Source organism: Protopterus annectens, chromosome 6.part0 (genome assembly GCF_019279795.1).
Source record: "Protopterus annectens isolate FY-2018-M chromosome 6.part0, PAN1.0, whole genome shotgun sequence".
Lineage (NCBI taxonomy): Eukaryota > Metazoa > Chordata > Ceratodontiformes > Protopteridae > Protopterus > Protopterus annectens.
Genome location: NC_056737.1, coordinates 158,500,487 through 158,520,595, shown reverse-complemented (window position 1 = coordinate 158,520,595; position 20,109 = coordinate 158,500,487). Strand labels below are relative to the sequence as shown.

At 38.9% G+C, this 20,109-nt stretch overlaps 1 protein-coding gene across 1 annotated transcript in view; it reads left to right on the top strand.

The window, feature by feature from the left end:
* The window catches only part of LOC122803780 (echinoderm microtubule-associated protein-like 5), a 3,919,718-nt gene that overhangs the window by 3,706,898 nt on the left and 192,711 nt on the right, over window positions 1-20,109 (top strand). Inside the window, exon 40 of the mRNA XM_044073467.1 lies at window positions 8,577-8,739. Coding sequence (XP_043929402.1) covers window positions 8,577-8,739 — 163 coding nt within the window. The remainder of the gene's footprint in view (window positions 1-8,576; window positions 8,740-20,109) is intronic.

The window sequence follows — 20,109 nt, the reverse complement described above, 5'->3', positions numbered from 1 at the left end:
GCCAGAAAGTGTAGTAATATCCATATAATATAATGTAGAGATTTTGCTTCCTATGACAATCTCTATAGACAGATGACTAGAGATTGCCAAGTAAACAGTGTCTAAGATAGCTAGGAATGGCTTGTGTGAGTACTTTGCTGTCTTGGTTACAGGACATGAAATGACTAGCCATGGCCTGTTACTCTGTGGGAGGGACAAAAGTAAGAGCTAATAAGAATCATTACATCTCATTTACAGATTTGTTTTTTTAAGTTCATATTGTTAAAGTGTATGGTAATTATTTTGTTAGTACATTACTTATCAGTGTGGTGCAGTACATACTCAGAGCTGATCAACCCTAACTTTTCAGAGATATCCAGCGTGTTTCTATCCATTTTATAATATCATACAGTAAATCATAAACTTACGTTTCTTTATTCCCTTGAGATAAAACTGAAAGCTGGAAAATTTCATTCTAATAACTACAATATCTCTATCTTGCTTATTAATAACCTCTCTTTCTCTCTTCCCATCTCCTCCATCACCTTCATTTGAGTGTTTATTCGTATAACCTATCAACTTGTCATTTACAGTGCTTCCCTCCCACTTGTTGTCTCATTATTGTACAGTTTATTTATTTAAGAGCTCCATTAATAGGGTTTTATTTTTGAATGCTCCATTACTCTTATACTGAATGGGAATGGAGTTCTTTATACAGTTTAGATAGGCTTAGCTTTATACAGTTTAGATAGGCTTAGAAGTCAAGAGTTTGTGTTCCAATCTTTGTGGCTAGGTGAGCGGGTTGTTATGAATTTCTTCAAGCTATCAAATATCAGTTATATTTGGATCAGGAGTAAATTGATTATGGTAGAATTGTCCAGGATGGTACTAGATTTGAAGTAGGGAGTGATGTTTGATCAAGGAGGAATCATTGCATCATAATTTGATTATAGGGGTCCAGACATAGGCAACATTTGTAAGAATGAGATGAGATATGATGTCACCTCTGGTGAGAACTGGTGGAAACTGAATATTTGTTCTAGAGAGTTATAATTGATAAAATCAAGGAATACTGGATGTTCATAGGTTCATAGGTGTGTACTAGGCTAATGGCCCTGGAGCCTTTACAAGCCTAGCCCATAGGAATACCTTGGCATCTTGCCACCCGACCTTAGTTCCCAGTGCCTCTGTCGAGTAGAGCCACTGGAGTGATCCCCAGGGTGAAATTTCTATTTCCCATTCACTCACCAAGATTTCTCTTGAAGAGGGCCAGTGAGGTGCTCTGTTTGACATGTATGGGAAGTCTGTTCCATAGCAGGGCCAGTCTCCAATTTATGAACCTGTCCCTCCAGCTTGTTCTGTTGATTGTGGTAAGGAGGTTGAGGTCTCTGGAGTGTGTAGTGTGGAGGGATTGGGATTTCTTTAGATGAAGCATTTCTAACAGAGCTGGGTCAGCCATGGCTTTGTAAGTCAAGAAGAGATCACCTCTAAGTAGGCGATATGAGACAGAGAATAGTTGGAGTTTTTTTTAGTCTGTCCATATAGGACAAATGTTTAAGGCCTATGATCCTCTTTGTGAGGTACTATTGAGGCCTCTCCAGTTGTTGCAGGTGTCTAGTGAGATACATGCCAAATGGGCCATTGTACTTGATGATTGACCTAATGAAGGAAGAGTAGAGGGAGACAATGACCTCTTTCTTCCTGGATGCAAAACCCTTAGTAATGAAATGTGCCACATAGGACTTTCTGATCACAGTGGCAATGTGGTGGTCAAAAGAGATGTTGCTGTCAGCCTGTGTTCCCAGATCTCTTAACACCTTCTGTTATCTGTGGACTACCGTCAATGTGGCAATTCATGGGAACCGGGTTTTTCCCAAAGGGGGTGACAACACGATTTTTTGGCACTGAGCTTAAGGCCATGGTTCTGACACCAGTCATTGGTCTCCGTGAGGCCTTTTGTAGGATGTCAACATCACTTGAGGAGTTAATTATGGCTCTCAGCTTGCAATTGTCTGCGAACGTTATAAACCAGAGTCACTTTGTGTTGGCCTGGACTTCAGAGAAGTAGATACCAAACAGGAGAGGACCCAGGACCGTGCCCTGTGGGACTCCACTCGTGACTGGTCGGCAGTCTCACTTGAAGTCAGCTACTTTCACACTGTGGGTTCTATCTGTGAACCAGTTTTCAACCCACCTAGTGATACAGGGGTTGATGCCTAGCTTAGTGAGTTTTTCTAGGATTCCTGAGTGGGGAATGGTATCAAAGACCTTGGCCAGATCAAGGTAGGCTGTATGAAGCACCTTGCCTTCATCCACGGCTCTGGTCACTGACTCAAAGAAGTCGACCAGGTTGAGCAGGCATGATCTAACTTTCACAAAACCAAACTGTGTGGGATCTAGAGTTTGGGGATTCCCTATATCTTTGTTTATTAGGTCCATGATTATGCATTCCATAGCTTTGCATATCAGACTAGTCAGGCTAATGGGGTAATAGTTCCCAGGGTCTGTAGTTGCTCTTTTGTGGAGAGGGATGATTGTAGCAGTGCACCATTCGTTAGGGACAAAGCCTGAGGTGAGGCTGTGATTGAACAGGACACACAGGTGAGGTGCCAGTTCACTCTGTAGTTCATGTAGAACACAGCCAGGGATATTGTCAGGTCTTAGATGCTGCATTCTTGGCCTTGGACAGTGCTGTCAACCTGTACAGCAGTAATACTGGGTGCTTGGCAATCTATTGTGATTGGTCCTTTGCTGGGGGAGAGAGGGTATAGTTGGCCCTGAATCTGTCGGCCAGTATATTGGCAATATCTGTTGGCTCAGTATAGGAGGTGTCATTGTGCAGTAGCTCAGAGCAAATCTTGGTATTGCCGTGGAGATTCTTTACATAACTATAGAAGGCCTTGTGGTTATCTTTACTATCTGCTGCAATTCTGTTTTCATAGCTAGCTTTAGAGGATTTGATGAGGGATCTCAACTTTTTGTTGAGGCTGATAAGGGAGTTTTTCCAGTCTTGGGACTTCACCTCATTCTGCATCAGTTTCCTCCTTCTGTTGTAGAGTTTGTTTATGGCAGGGGACCACCAGATTGGCTTCCTTTTTTTGGAGAGCGTCTTGGTTCTATTGGGTATTGCAAAATCCATGCGTTTGTGTAAGTGTCTGTACAGTGTATGGTGTATGATTTGGCGGTCATGCAACTATTCTCCATTTGCATGGGTACCTTGAAGTTAGCTTTGGAGAAGTTTTTCATGGTGGTTACCTTAGCGGGGGTGGTGTGGGAGGGATGTGGATTTCCAAGGTGATTAGTTTGTGATCGGATCTAACCAGGGAGGAGTTGACTATTGGTGTAGAGCAAGTCACCCATGTTAGTAATGACCAGATCAAGGATGTTGTGGGGGTAAGAACAAACTGGTCCAGGGCATTGGAATTAATGAATTCCAGGAAACGTTGGGCAAGTGTATTGGTACATGAGTAGTTTTCCCAGTTAATGGAGGGGTGGTTGAAAATCGCCCAGTATGAGTGTGTTAGGTTGCACTCTAATATTCTCTGGAGTGCTTAGGAATGTGAAATGTGAGTCTTGGGACATGGTTGGGGACCTACGACCTGATTCGCTATCTTACCCAATGTTAACTGCACCTGTAGTATCTCTGATGCGTTATGTTGGGCTACCAGTCTGGAGGTGTGTGCATCCTTTATGAATATGGAAATACCACTGCTTTCAGAGCTTCAGTCCAAGTTCTGGGGCCGAAAGGTTTGGAATGAGTTATAGCCTGGTAGTGCAGGGGTGCTTTCTGCTGCCTTGAAACAGGTCTCTGTTAAAGCACAAATGTCGATGTTCTCCATTTTAAGTTTTGCTTCGAGCGAGTGCATTTTGAGATTTAGACTTCTAGCATTGAGCAGCATGACCCGCAGATTGCATTTTTTTGTAGCTGTTACGGTGGTAATTATGTCTTTGGAACATCACCCAAAAAAGGCACTATAGGGGTAGCAAGAGCCTTGGCCAAGTATCTGGAAGCCCAGCATCTGTAATTCCCCTGGTCTGTTGCTAAGCCACCTTTGTGGAGGGGATTAACTGTTGCTGTTCGATTCCATAGGAGCATAGCCTGTGGTTAGGCTTTGATTGACTAGGGTATTTAATGGTGATGCTAGTTCATGTTTTTGTTTGTTTAGAAGACGGCCTGGGATGCTGTCTGGTCTCATAGAGGCTGTGTTTTTTGCCTTAGACAAGGCTTTAATGGCCTGCTCTTCAGATATGTAGGGTGGGTGGTGGAAGGTTTGTGATACGTTTGGAGGGGATAAGAGTGAAATTTTCACCTAATCTGCCCACCAGGAAGTTTGCTATCTCTGTGGGATCAGTGTGTGTGATACCGTTACTTACTAGTTTGGCACATGCTTGGGTCTTACCTTTTAGGCTGCGTATGTAGCTGTAAAAGGCCTTATGGTTATCCTTGGCTGTGATTGCTAAGTTTTTCTCAAAGTTACCCTTAGAGGATTTGACATGTTGTCTTCTTTGCCTGTTGAGGCTGAGGAGGGTGCTTTTCCAATGCAGGGGCCTTGCCTTAGTTTTCCTAGACAGCAACTTTTTGTGTTTGTTGTAAAGTTTGTTGATGCTGGATGTACACACCAGGGTGTTTTTACATGAGGCTCTGGTTTTGATTCTGTCTAGAACAGCTGAGTCTATACACTTATACAAGTGATTGTACAGAGCTTTAGTGTAAACTTTGGTGAAGTTACCACTTCCAGCTGGGATAGGGGATGGAAAGCTTTTATACCTTTCCCTAGGAGGGTGTAGTTTGCCTTGGTGAAGTTTATTAGTTTGACTTCACCCTTTGTGAGTTCTTGTGTTAGTGCCAGTTTGAAGGTGACTTATTTGTGGTCGGATTTAACGAATGAGGGTTCAACAGTCGCAGTGGTGCATCTGTTTGTTATGTTAATGAGGACCAGATCTAGTATGTTTGTTCCTCTTGTTGGGGTTTGAACAATTTGTTCCAGGTCATTTGAGTTAACAAAGTCAAGGAACTTTTGCACTAGTGAGTTAGGGTTAGAGTAGGTTTCCCAGTTGATGATGGGATAATTGAAATCCCCCATGACCAGAGTGTTTTACAATATTTGGATGGACTCCAGTTTGGATAAATAAGCCTCATGCGCATCATTATCCATGGAGGGGAAGCTATAACTAGCTGTAATTGAATAAGGGTCTTACCCACAGTAATCTGAACTTGGAATAACTCCATGGAGTTGTCCTGTCTAACTAGTCAGCAGGTGAATTTATCTCTAATATAGTAACGCTGCCATCTTTGGTTCTCAAATGTTCATTTTGCAGTCTGAAGTTGTGGAAGCATTGTAGCCTTGCAAGGCTAGGATACTCTGAGGCCTTGAACCAGGTTTTTGTGACTGCACAGACATCTACATCCTCCAGCTTCGAGGCTGTGCAGTTTTTGTTTTAAGCTCCTAGTGTGTAGCAGCATAACCCTTATTTTGTTATGATTGGCAAATTTCATATTGGCAATTTTGTTTTTTAGACCTTGCCTGAAAAAAGGCACTATGGGGGAGGCAAGAGCCTTTGCCAGCAGTCGAAAACCTAGTGGTCCCAGGTGCAAACTACTTCTGGCAAACCAGTGAGACTTGTCGACCATGTCATCACAGGGTGAAAGAAACTGGATCCCCTTGGAATTACACCAAAAACTAAGCCAATTATTAAAATCAGTCATTTTTTTGTTTATACTGTGGCATCATTCTAAGTGAAGGCAATATGCTGGACATACCTGCCTGGGAGCATGTATGTGAGACACTGGTGTTGCTATGTATTTTGCGTGCTGAGGGAAGTGTGTTAATTGTAGCAGTCATGTGTTTTGGAGGTCTATGGCGTTTCATTCATTTTGAGAGATCCTCTGCATATGTTGATTTATGTGTTGGATGCGTACTATGTGCATGAGTAGTGGCGGGCGAGTTGACAGCCTCTACAATGTTACTGTTTCAAGTGCTAGATAGCTTGGTTTCAAGATTCATGGTATAGATACATCTCTCACACTCTGTATTAGAGTGAGTTATTGGTAGAGGGTTGTTAGTATACATGAGGCAGTTGCTACATTGACTCAGGAGACCCAAGTCAACAAGGCTGGCAGAAGAAACAGGAGTAGTCCAACTGTCCATATTAGATTTGAAGAGCTGTTATCACAATTCCTTCCTTCCTGGGAATCACAATAAATGTTATCTGCTCAGTGACAAGAGATGGGTAGTAGGGAGGGGGGGCTACGTTGCTGGTCTTGTGGGATGGTCTACCATATTTCCTTCAGAGCTCCTCCTCCCCTGCAGCAGCTCTTCCAATCTCCACAAAACTGCCTCAGTGAGGAAGTGAGCCTCCTCACAATTAATTCCCCATGGAATACTGTGCGTGTTGCATGTGGCAACACTGGCTTCCTGGGCTTAGTTTCATGGGGTGTCACATGTGGTGACCCAGAACTGCCTTCTTTCCCCCGTGATGGTTGAGCCAGCAGTGTCTGCTCACTCCTTCCCCACCATCCCCTACACAGCCAGCCAATGCCACTATTCAAACTCAGGTCATATGAATTTTTTTTAACTTATCCATTTTATGAGTAGAGAGACTACAGTGTCTTCTTACAAAATGTCTTTTTGTGCTGAAATAGTACAGTCATATTAGTAACTCCATTTGTTTAATGATGCACAGACCTCACCAGTTAGGATGACTCATGCCCAGTTGCTGCAGTCCTCTTTCCAGCAACTGTACTGGATTCAGCTTGCATTACATAGGTGCAGTGAGGAAAAGGAAAACCAGTAATTAAAGGCTCTGTTTTCTATGAAAATCTAACAAAATTCTATAACTTGGATTGTAAGAGTAAAGCCATTTCATTGTATAAAATTTGTGTTTTAGGGCACAACATTAATTGAGTGTAACTTGCATTTCTTCTTATATTTGCCATCTATAATACTTGCAGTTTGCCTTATTCAGTGTTTTGCATTTCAGATATATTTTACTCATTTTATACAGTTGCATTTAAAAAATTATGATGGGATTATTGTAATGACTTGCAATTACACAATAGCAGTGCTGAAATTACTGCTCATTTGAATAGATTTTTTAATACAGTAAAACAGTGTCTCTCTCAGTGATTTGCCCCCAGCTTTACACAGATTTCCTTTTCCCCTCATTTTTCTGCAAGCATAGAGTTTACAAAGAGAACATGGGGAGCAGGAACAAATATTTATTTATTTTTTTTTGTCAGGTTGAATTCCTGGACAGTTGTGCTTGGTGAGTTAGTTCCTCACAGAGTTATAAATGAGCAAGTGTTTGTGTAAGCTTTCCCACCCTTTGGTGACATTGAAGTCTATGTAAACATGGTCATTGTCCATAGTGCCCATTGAGTGAGAAGTGGGCAACAGACCTCCAAGGCTGGTACAGTACTTTAATGCCCTTCCCTCAAATCCTATCAGCTACAGTGGGCATGCAGTGCCTCAACAAAGATGGTATACTTGTTTACCTGTGACCTGCTAGAGGGCTTCTGTACCTCTCTTTCTTGAGCGAATATTTTATGTTCCTCTGGATTCACCCAGTGAGCATTAAAACTAACATTAGTGCCTTGCTTTCCCCTATAAAAGGCTAACAGTATACAGTTTACTAATAACCCCCCATAGCTGGCAGTTATGTACCTTGGTCACAGGTGATATATATATATATATATATATATATATATATATATATATATATATATATATACACACACACACACACACACACACACACACACACACACACACACACACATATATATTTATGGGCTAAGCTTGTAAAGGCTCCAGGGCCATTAGCCTAGTACACACCTATGAACCTATATGTATGCATAACTTCCCCATGTACTAGCTGGCTGGCTTATGTCTTCATGACATTGCTGCTGTCCTGCTAACTATAAATGACATGCATGAAACTCATTTAATATAGGTCTCCTCATAGACCTATTTAGTTTCCATCATTGAAGTTTGTAAAGGATGCCCAAGAACAATCTGACTCTTTATAAAGATGCACTTTTAAATCTGTCTAGGAGTAGTAGGACCTTATTTGTTGAGATATGTTCATCTGGCCTAGTGCATAAAACATAAGCCTGAGAATGGGGTGTACTCAGTATCCATCTGCACGCCAAAGCAAATCTTATGAACCATTTCACTTTGAACTACACCATATATCTGTGTCTGCCTGTTCAGATGAGATAGGATAACCTTAGAGTTATATAGTCCATCTCATCTAGACTCCCTAAGTGTGTTAGATGCTAAATTTAAACCTGTTTATAAGGCAAGTCAGATGCTTATAAAATAAACCTGTCTATTTTATTTGGAATCAAACATTTTAGAAATATGTAATTACAGAAGCTTTCAGTTGAGATTATAGCTTCTGAGAGTAAGCTAACAGCATCTTAATGCCTCTCGGTTATCTTAATACATTAAGGTAATATGGAGCTAGTATTATAAACTCTGGAAGTAGTGTCACAAATGGCTGTGATAAAGTAACCTCATGTTATTTATTCAAAATGAGTGACTGAATGTAAAACTTTGTTATACTGTCATTGCTATGTTGCGTTGTCTTCACAGGTTTAGCCCAAACTCTCAGTATCTAGCTGTGGGCTCCAGTGAGAATGCTGTGGACTTCTATGATCTCACACTGGGCCCAACACTGAATCGAGTCAGCTGCTGCAAAGACATTCCCAGCTTTGTTATTCAGATGGACTTTTCTGCAGACAGCTCTTATATTCAGGTAACATTCTGTTTTTCTGGGTGTATTTTCTAAATGTCTGTGAAATTATGTCAGCATGAGCTTTGTAAATATGAATGAATGTGTGTGTGTAGGTGTGTGCATGCACATACTTGCCTGCACATTTCTTTTTTTCAAAGAAATTCTGTCAACATGTGCTGATTACAGCAGGAAGTTGTGAATATGATTATATTTTCGGAGTGTTTAACATTTGGCAACAAAGGGAAGTAATTCTAAAGTTACAGTGGTCTTAATATAATAGCAGTGTGGTACTTTGTAATGTAACATCCAAAGTTATAAACAATTTTTTCAAGTTTTTTGACTATGCTGTGTTTATTTATTCATAAGTAGATAAATGGACTGCTAAGACCCTTAATATTATCTTGACAAGTACAAGTATGTGTGTGTACATATATTAATATTAAGACCTTGTGAGGGAAGGACTGGTTATTAAAGGCAACAATCCTGTAAAAAGGCTGTACTGTATTAATTTTCATGACAAATAATATTCATTTTTATACCTAAACATGAACCTTGATATGAAGGCATTTTTGTATAAGAACATTTAGGTTACACCTTGTATCATCATAGGATGGGCAATTCATAAAATATGAGGCTTAAAAATTATGCTTCACCAATAAAAACACCAAGAGTGGAAAAACAGTACACAGAACAAATCAAAGCAAAACTGTGCTGTAGGAAGAACCCACTCAGCCATAAAGGAAAACCACTCACTAGAGAGGTAAAATACCTGTTTATTAGTTCTGATGAAATCTAAGCTGTGTGCAGATGAAAGAGCTTAACTAATAAAACACCAAATGTTTTCCCTTGCTATAGTACAAATTCATGCCAAATGATCAGCCAAATGTCATTATCTGCTACCCCAATTAACATGTAAACAACTATGCTTTAATATACTTAAATAAACCTATATTCTAAAATAAACCGACATTTTAAAAACTGTAATTTGAAATATATTGTTTTAAAGTTGTATTTCAAAATAGTACTTTAAAATAAGACAATGTTCTAAATTTACAAAATACTGGATCATTGTGTAGATCATTCTTGCTGTAGTGTTGAGTTTACCTTATGCTCTAGTTGTTTAGTTACCTGCATTAAATATGCTCAAAAGTACAAAGTGGAATTTATTTAATTTTTTATTTTATTTATTGATCAGGTTAGTTCCACTAAGCTATGGCTTCTTTTCAGGGGAAATGATATTCATACAGACTAGGAGAAATGTAGCCAGGTCACTGGGGAATTTTCCCTATCCTTTTAGTGTGAATGGAGTCATAGGGCAACTCTAGGAACAGAGGTATCATGGAGGAGCAGGTGGAGGAAACTGCTGGAGTAGAGTCAGAATGAAACTTTTTCTGCATACTGAAATGGAGAAGATGATTGTGTTATGGCTGGTGTTAGTGCTGCAGGTACAGAAACAGTTTCTTCATTATCTCAAAAACTGGTCAAACTGAAGTAATTCATTTGGCTGAAGGTGGTTTGGATGAAAGCATTTTTATACTGTGATTTCTGAGGAGGACCCAAGTGATACCACTGCATTTTCATGAGCTGATGGTATACAAAAGTGCTTTACACAAAGTACTGAGAGAAAAAAAATCTTTTCACATGTAGCCAGGAGAGAGTTTCAACACCTTTCACTGTAGAGGAAACAGTAGTCAATGCATAGCCAACCGCAATAAGAAATACAGGCTAGAAGTTGTACGAAGTTATTCTAGTGTATTAGCTAAGAGAGAGCACCATGTAGAAAGATAGAGATTAACTGAAAACCAACATACTATGGCAACCTGATATTCATAACTGGTAGAGACAGTGTTATTGCAACTTTCGGTTTTATATCTATATATTTGTTTGGGAGGTGAAAAGTCTACACCTTAGCCTTTGAGACTTTTGAGTTTTGCTTAGATTTATGCCTGTGCTTGAAACTAAACTGTATATTCCTAGAATTCTTATATTTTCTTAGCTGTTTAAGACAAAAAAGTTTGTTTTACAGTTTAGAATGGGCATTATTTTTGAAGAGGACATTTTGCATTATTTTCAGACTAAATGTAAAACTACTCATAGTATTAAGAAAATCTTTAATGATAGGAAGGTATGGACTGGTAAGTGGGAAATGTGGGTCACTTTACTAAGTGATGGAGAAAAAAATAATCATTTATCTTGTGTTATAAATAATGATGATACAAGTGGGACTGTAAAATATACAGGAAACCTAAATATGTTTTTTAATCCATTCATCCATCCACAACCCCTTTTTCTATTTTGCACATGGAGTCGGGGTGTCACTTCAACAGCAGCAATCATCTAGAGCCAGGGCTTACACTGCTGGGTGGTTATCCCTCCTGCGTTAGTTCTTCCACATTTCTCACTCGCATGCACACCCACACTTATGGCCAATTTAGTGTGTCCAATCCATCTACTGCATGTCTTTGGAATGTGGGAAGAAACCAGAGCACCAGGAGTAAACCCATGTGAAAACAGGGAAGACATGCTTACTCTGCAGAGGAACCCCAACTGTGAATCAAACTGGGGAACCTCTTGCTGTGAGGCAATAATGCTATCCACTGTGACACTGTGCCACCCCCCCGTCCCGTTCTAAACTGACATGTATTGTATGTGGTGAGAAACGCCACACTGCTTAAAACTTTCAGCTTCACTGTGCAAAATGTGGGGGAGGGGGCACTAGAGGGTGGATTATAGTGATAGTGCTACTACTTTACATGCAGTTTACAAGGAGGCTTGTGATGATACTGTTTATCAGTACTATGTGATTTTGAATAGGAGTCAGTCAAATCATAGTCTTTCATCCCTACCAAACACTGACTTTAATAACTTTCAACATAAAAATAAGTTTGGTATACTTTTTACTAAACTTCCAGACTTAGAACACTCTGCTAGGCCTGAATATATTAGGAGTAGACCATGTTATAAGAAAAGAAAAGTACAGCTAGCTAGAGACCTAACAAAATACAAAAAAAAAAAAAAAAAAAAGGGAAAAGGATAATTTCTGTGTAGTTTATATTACTGTAAATGGTATGAAAATAATGTATGATGCTTTACTATACTCCAATGGTGTCAAATGTAACAGACATTATTTGTGTACTGAATATGAGATTTTCACAAGACTATAAGAGAAAGCAGTTTGCACAGACATGGGGAAGAAAAGTAATTTGGTGTATGAGTGCAGAGACATTTGCTAGGTTATATGTTCTTCTTAATAACTCAGATATTCAGGTCTTGGGTGTAATTATCGAGGATCCTGGTAGACTGTTATTACTAGATTGCATTATAAAAGACAGAATACTATGCCTAGTTATTTTATATATATGTTCATCAGTAAAAGCCAGAGAACACCTCTTCTATAAGATAGAAACTTTTTTGTTAATTAATATGGATGTAGTTATCATGGGTAACTTTAATTGTAGCATTAGAGTAACAAAAAAAAAAAAAAGAAAGAAAAGAAAATAGGGTCAGATGTTAAACTTTATCAGCTTCTAGATATTTCCCAGCTGTACATTGATAAACCAAGACCATATGCTTATCGTAGAGCTAGCTATAAAACAGAAATTGATTTTATGTTTTTTTGTAGAACCAGCCATGAAATAGCTAGCAGAAACATTATTGTAGGTTTCTCAGATCGTACGGCAGTTTGGTCTCTTTTTGGAAATGATAACCTTGAATAGCCTTTGAATAGGAAAGGGACGAAAGTGATTGGCAGGTGTCTGTGTTGACTTACATATCACGTTAACAGGAAAGATTGTTACTTTTAATGATCATGCTGGCAGGAGACCATTTTATTCCTTGAGGTCAGACTGGTTGTTAGTAGTCAAGCTAAAATATAAAGCTTTATATTTAGATATAGGAAAAAATGGCATGCCTATGCAAAAGAAAAGTGTTTAGAGAAATGTACTGCTTATGATACAACACTAGAAATGGGTGTTACTGTCTGTCATCTGAAAGAGAAAGATGTTTGAGGTTAATACTTTACAGATGAAAGGCATTTTATATAGGTAGAAGCATTTGATTAGAGATAAAGAACAAAGTAGCCCATTTTTGGGGAAACAATAACATTTTGTGAGCAGATATTAGACATAATATTAAATAGTAGTTATCTGATCACGGGCACCTAACATTCAAGTTATGATTGACAGTATGTAGCGGATATGTCCAAAGAACAGGATATTTCTTTCTCATCGAACTGGAAAGTTAAAGAAATCAGCACAGGTACTGCAACACTATTAGAAAAAAATATTTCTATCAGAATTAAATGACGTGATAGCTTAGGGCAAAACGATACTGTCCCAGGGATAGATGGTCTCGGATATGTTTTTTCATGAACTCATGGGAGATGAGGAATGGTATACTTACTGGATACTAGATGTAATACAGAAGAACAAAGAAAGAGAAAGAAAATAGAGACATTATGAGGGAAAGACAGTAGTGTGGTTATTAAGACATGAGACAATCAGGAATTTTTTTTACATGTATTGAATGAATGGCACGAAACTGACTGTGTTCCTAAAATTATGTGCTGGAGTGATAAAACATCTCTGGAAAAAGGGGTAGAGAGAGACCTAAAATCGGTGATTTACTGTAATTCTCACTGTTGACTAACATTTTGATAGTTATATACCAACATAGATTTGATAAAGTTTTATCAGAAGGACTGAAATGTTCGTTTTTGATCAAAGAAGAGGTAGAAGGTATTCGGCTGGGAAAATGTGAGGGAAAATTAGTTGCTTGATACATTAAAAAATGTATGATATTATACACATACAGTTATGACACATTCTGTATTCTTACAAAGTAACAAAGAAAATTACAGCAGTCTGGAATGGGCTGCATGATAATTTTAGGTACAAGTTTTGGTTAATGTCTGGCCTGGAAACAGTATAATGCTAAAGAGAAGCATTAAACAAGGATGCCCCATGAGTTCTACTCTCTTTTGCCTAGTCATGAGCAGTAATAGCAAACCTGACCAACAACATGCTTGCTGCATGAATACACATTCTAAATGAGGTATATCTACCATTTTTTTAATTTGTTTAATTAAGCTGATGACTTGGTAATTATGGTAAGGAATAAGCTTTGATTTGAACTTGTACTGCAAGAGTTAGTAAAAATGTTAAATGAAATTGAGTTAACTTTGAGTAGAGAAAATTGATCTGCCAGGATATTGGCAATATCCTTGGGATCAGTATATTTAATGCCATTCTGTTGTAGCTCAGAACATATCTGAGCATTGCCATTTAGATTCTTGAAATAACTATATAATGCCTTCTGGTTGTCTTTGGAATCTTTGGCAATTTTATTTTCTTAACTTGCTTTGGAGGATTTTATGAGGGATCTCAGCTTCTTACGGAGGCCGGTAAGGGAGTTTTTTGCATCCTGGGATTTTCCTCTTTTCTGCAACAGTTTCTTCCTTCTGTTGTATAGTTTGTTTGTGGCAGGGGACCACCAGATTGGCTTCTTTTTTTGGAGGAAAGCATCTTGGTTCTATTTGGTATGGCACGATTCATGCACGAGTGGATGTGTTCATACAGTGCCTTAGTGTAGGATTCAGCAGTCGAACTTTCAGCTCCCGTCTGCATGGGTGTCATGAAGTTTGTCACTTCTGACTTGAGTAGCATGAATATGGCTTTGGAGAAGTTTTTTTACGGAGGTTTCCTTAATGGGGGGTGGGGGTGGGATGTGGATGTCAAGGGTGATTTGCTTATGGTCAGACCTGACCAATGAGGCTGTGACCACTGGTGTGGAGCATCTATACCCCATGTTGGTAATGACCAGGTCAAGGATATTGGAGCCCCTGGTGGGACAATGGATTAGTTGATCCAGAGCATTGGAATTTATGAATTCCAAGAACTGTTGGGAAAAGGTGTTGATACCCAAGTAGTTTTCCCAGTTAATGGCAGGGTAGTTAAAATCACCCAGTATTAGGGTGTTTGGTTGTATCTTAATATTTTCCAGTATGTTTAGAATGGTGTAGTGAGAATCTTGGGGCATTGTGGGGGATCTGTAGCAAGCTACAATTTGGATTGCAGTCTTACCTAGTGTTAGTTGCACCTGGAGAATTTCAGATGCATTGTGTTGGGCAACTAGCCTGGAGGTGTGAATATCCTTGGTGAATGTGGACAGTCCTCCATATTTAGTGTTTCAGTCTTGGTTTGGTGGCCGAAAAGTGTGGTAAGAGTTGTAGACTGGTATTGCAGGGGTGCTGTCTGGAGCCTTGAACCAGGTCTCAGTTACTGCACAGATATCGATGTTCTCCATTTTTAGGAGTGCCTCGAGAGAGTGCATTTTGAGATTTAGACTTCTAGCATTGAGTAGCATTACCGTCAGATTTTGCATGCTTGTATCTGTTACAGTGGTGGTTTTGTTCTTTGAACCTTGCTTAATAAAAAAGGCACTATAGGGGTGGCAAGAGCTTTAGCCAGTAACCTGAATCCCAGGGGTGACAGGTGCAGACCATCTCTGGCAAAGCATCATGGTTTGTCGATAATGTCATCCCAGGCAGACAGATACTGGATCCCTTTTGAATGACACCAGAAGCTTAGCCAATTGTTGAAATCAGTCATTTTGTCCTTATACTGTGGTATCATTCTGGGCAAAGGCAGGTTGCTACTCAGGGCTAGGGTCATACCTGTCTGGGCCACATGATCCGAGAGCTCTTCCATGTCTCTTTACATGTAGTCCAGGAAGGTACGTCTTAAGTCATTCACCCCAACAAGGACAATGACAGTCGTATTTGCACTTGTTGTGGAGTGACTTGAGTATATGAGTTATGTGGCGGATCCTGGCACCCAACAGGCAGCTGACTGTAATTTTCTCCTTGTTCAGCCTGGTTAGTGGGACATCAGTGTGCCTGACTATAGAGTCACCTATGACTAAAATGTTGGGTACGTTGTCTTGCCTTAGGGGCTGTTGTCGGGTGGCACACTGGTGTTGTGAGCTATGTGTCACTTTGGTTGTGACTGGTGTTTGTTTGTGTTTCAGCTTCGGAGGTCCTTGTTGCTTGGGCAGGTTAATGTTAAGGGCCTCCACATATGTGGGTTTAGTTTTGCTATGTGTGAGTGTTGATGGTGTGGGTTTTGAAGGGCTCTTTGTTGCTTGAGGTGTAGTGCAGGTGTTAACCTTCACCTCTTGACTGTCTAGCACAATCTTGGCTGGAGAGAGCTTTGCTTCCAGTTTGGCTATGTAAGTGCATCTCTTGCAGGTTGTAATGTTGGGTGGTAGGAGGAGAGGGTTATCTGTGTACATGAGGCAGTTGCTGCATTGCCCCAGTATGCCCAGATTCACCAGGTGGAGAGGAGAAATCACCGGAAGCTGACCCTTGGACATGCCTGTTTAGGTGCTTTATTTGTAAAGTACAAGAGCTGTTTTCCCTTACCTTTGCAAGGTACTTTGCAATTATAGGCGGTTTAGTGCCTACGATTAATTTCTCCTTATTAACAAGGAGAGTTGAGTGCTTGTAACAGTTTAAGGCTTCCTAGTGCTTTCCAGCAGGTTCTAGAGCAAGTGCTAGTCACAGGGGTTCAGATTTTAGTGCTACTACTGAGTGCTAGTCACGGGGGTTCAGATTTTAGTGCTACTATTGAGAAATCAGCTAGTTCTAAGGGAAAATTTGAAGAGCAGACTTTCTGGAATAGTTTAACCGTAGCCCTGCAGTGCTGCATGATATGAAAAATGCGCAAACACATGCGTTTTTAAGCCAGAAAGTTGAAAGGGATAGAAATCAGCTCAAAATGGCTAATAAAATTACAATTGCAGAGCTTGAAACCACTCCTCTAGTGTTAGATAGGTAGTGCAATGCTCACCACTCTCATTGGTAAGCAGTAGGACTTCCATGTACCACAGCAAGGTCTGGATAGCTCTGAACACAGAAAATAAAGTCCTAAAACCAACAAAGCCTGGCATCTGGACTATACTAGCTAGGAAAGACAGGAAACGAGCAAACAAGATAGTATTTTTTTTTTGGGGGGGGTTGGTTAAAACAGGCTAAACAATGCAATAATATAGTAAATAAACACAGAGAAGGCTAACACACTTGAGTGTGTAAAACTCTACAAAATTAGCAATTTAAAACTTTTTAAATGAAGCAAGGCAAGTGCACAACTGAAAAACAATTTAAGAAGCAGTAATACAGTTGAATAAGTAGCTAGTCTACATATACAGAAAAGTCTATATATACAGAAAAGTAGCTGAAACACTAAAACAATTCAGATGCAGTGCAACCTAGAGCACTTGAGTTGTAGCAATAATAAGGCAAATACAGTTTTAATAAATGCACTAAAAATATACTCTATTTCCAAAATGTTTGAGAAGCACAGTCAGAACACAAGGAGATTCAGGCAATTTTTTTAAAGAAAGGGAGAAAGGAGGAACAGAAGGAAAGAAACTAAGTGGGTTGGCCTTCTCAGATGTTCTATCTGTATTGGGTAGAATGAGCTAATGACACTAGAGTGGGAGGAGTGTCCAAAATCAAATTTAGAATAGGGGCAGGCATCTGCAAGGCCAGCAGGTATAAAGACAAGATGCCAATAGGGAGGGAGAGTGGGAAGCTATTTTAGGCAGAAAACACTACAGAAATGTTTATCACAGCAGAAAACCAGCAGTAAGCCAATAGCTATGAAAAACAGTACAAGTATGCCGTATACAATAAAATTGCTATAAATATCTAGAATAAGCAATAACACCATCAAGAGAGACCATTTAGTCACTCATATATTACAGTTGCACTATATGAATTCTCTTACTATGTTATGTAAAACAAAAAAAAATAGATATAGATGGAGACTTACCTAACTATTCAAAGACTGGAGTTTGTCAGTACTGGGTACAGTTCCAAAAAAGAAAGTTAGATCATGGAAAAGTTGTTTTTTTTTCTATACCCTTGGAATGAGCTTTCAGGTTAAACAAAAAAGCCATTGCAGACAGAAGGATGGATGTAAAAAATTATGGGAATGCCTTGATGTCTTACGGAGGCTCATGTTAAATAAATTAGCTGTTAAAATTGTTTTCATATGTAAACAGACTGTTGATAGAGTCATGTACATTTAGTTGAGGAAACTATCATTTTTCTAGATGTCCAAGGTTAAAAAAATTACTCCGTTATGGAGATATCAAACTGTTCCTTATATAAATATGAGTATGATTATAGTTGGTAAATATCTATGTTCTAATGCATCTGTAATTGATGTGGTAGATAAAAAGCATTTTGCTTGTTGTTTTCTTCAGAAAGCGAGATGTGATGAATTACCATATAACAAACAAGGGATTTGATGGATATTCAGAAGAACATAAAATGTTGGTTAGGGATGAAAGGGTGGGAATAAACAATGACATTTTTTTTCCAAAATATAATTGTATATGCTGTACATATTTCTTTTGAATGTTTGTAAATCTGTAAAAATATGGTTTTGTTTTAAATTTTTGTATAAGAATAAAGATCCCCTTCACTTTGGAGATGCTAGTTGGAACAGAGGGCTGCTAGCACAGTTTCAGTAATTCCAATATAGAGGACACTAAAGCAGTCAAAAGAATGAAGCAAGAGTACTATTACTGAAAGGTGAAGGAGACACATTGATCATAATGAAATTACAGGATGTAGATTTAGCAACTCTGATCTTTGTAAGAAGCTTAATCAGGATGAACCAAGCAACAAAAGATAAGCCACTTGGAGTAAAATTGTATATCATAATGATACAGGAAGTAGTGATGGAGTGGTCAATGTGAGAGTAAAGAACAAGTTAAATTGGATTTCTGTGGATTTTTCTGAAAATGTGAAATAAATGTTCTGCATTTCAGTTTATAGAGTGCACTCAGTTTGAACTCAGTTACCTAACTTGGCAAAACTATATAGCTTGGCATTCATTGTTAAGAATCAGAAGTAAAATATTTTATCTCTTATAAACTATGCAGCTTTGTGAACTTTATTATCTAGAAGCAGATCAAGCCGAACTCTTGCATGCAGCTGTGTCTCATCAACATGATATGCAAGATAGGCCAAGGGCAGAGGAGTTATTCTTCAGGAACAGAATGTTTAAAATATGGAAAACAAACTGTCAGCAAACCAGCTTCAAAGGAAAGACTTGTTATTATGGCAAATTCTCTAAACTGCTGATGCAGGCAGAAAAAGATTGGGACTTTTTCTTTTGTATTAGAGACTTTGATTCTTCTATTCTTGCAGACCTAATGGTGTAAGCTGAAGTACATTTTGATGAATATACCTTTCATTGTTAAGCTAGATGTAAACCTAGTGTGCAGTAAATAAATGTCGTAACAGCAGAACTGTCTCAATGTTTTCATTGAGTAAAGGTACAGACTACCCGAAAAGTGTAGTTTAACAGTCAAGACTGAATTACCAGGTATTGGAGAGGAAAAATTCCAAGCCAGTGGAGTAGCCAGTTCTCATGGTTTATCTCTGCATTGTATTTTGTTTTTAATAATAAATAGAATACATATGCAGTTGCAGTGAGACTAGCAAAATGGGGAGAAAAAATGGTGGAAGAAAACAGGCAAAGATTTGCAGTATATTACTGGAAAGGACACAGCATCCTGTGGTAAAAGTAATAAGTAGAATGAATGATAATATTAACAGATATAACATTATGGACAACTTCATCTTACCATCAGGATTTAATGTTAAAGATATAAGGATATTCATATGTTTAGGACTGCCACTGTGAAGTGACATTTGAAAGCTCTGCTTTATTAGAGCAGTTTATTGGGGAAGAAGATAATCGGAATACAGTAACATCAGAATTATTTCAGTATTTCAGACTACAGTTGAAAAGGAAATTAATGTTCAGTTTAGAACTTCAGACTTAAGAGTTGCATCTTTCTTTTTTTATAGATAGTAAAGTAAAAAAAAAAAATGTGATTATAGAAATGTGTGTACTGAGGGGTGGGAAGTAGGATCTATATCAGATGATCGAAAGCTGATAACTCCGAAGCACAAAACCGCAAACTTCAAACCTCGAAAGCTGACATCGAATACGCCAAAAAAAACCCTAATTACCCAAAACAAAAAAAAAAACTATGCAGGAGGGCAAATCCCTCTGCACCCCCCCCCACACCCCCACTACTTAAATATACCAACTCCGAGATCGCACTACAGTGCAGTAAAGGGAAATCTTCCCTTCCCACACTCTATGGCGCTCTCCGTTCTACGTTTTTGAACTTCGAGGTTTAAAGTTCGGAGTTATTAGCTTTCAAGCTTAGGATATAAACCCAAGATTAATAGACCAATTATAATCCAGAGGGAAGTAGAATATAAGAATATACTGCTAATGTTGGTTGGTCTTGCTGCAGAGAAAGCATTCAACAGAATAAGATGGGAATAAGTAGGGCAGGGAAGCA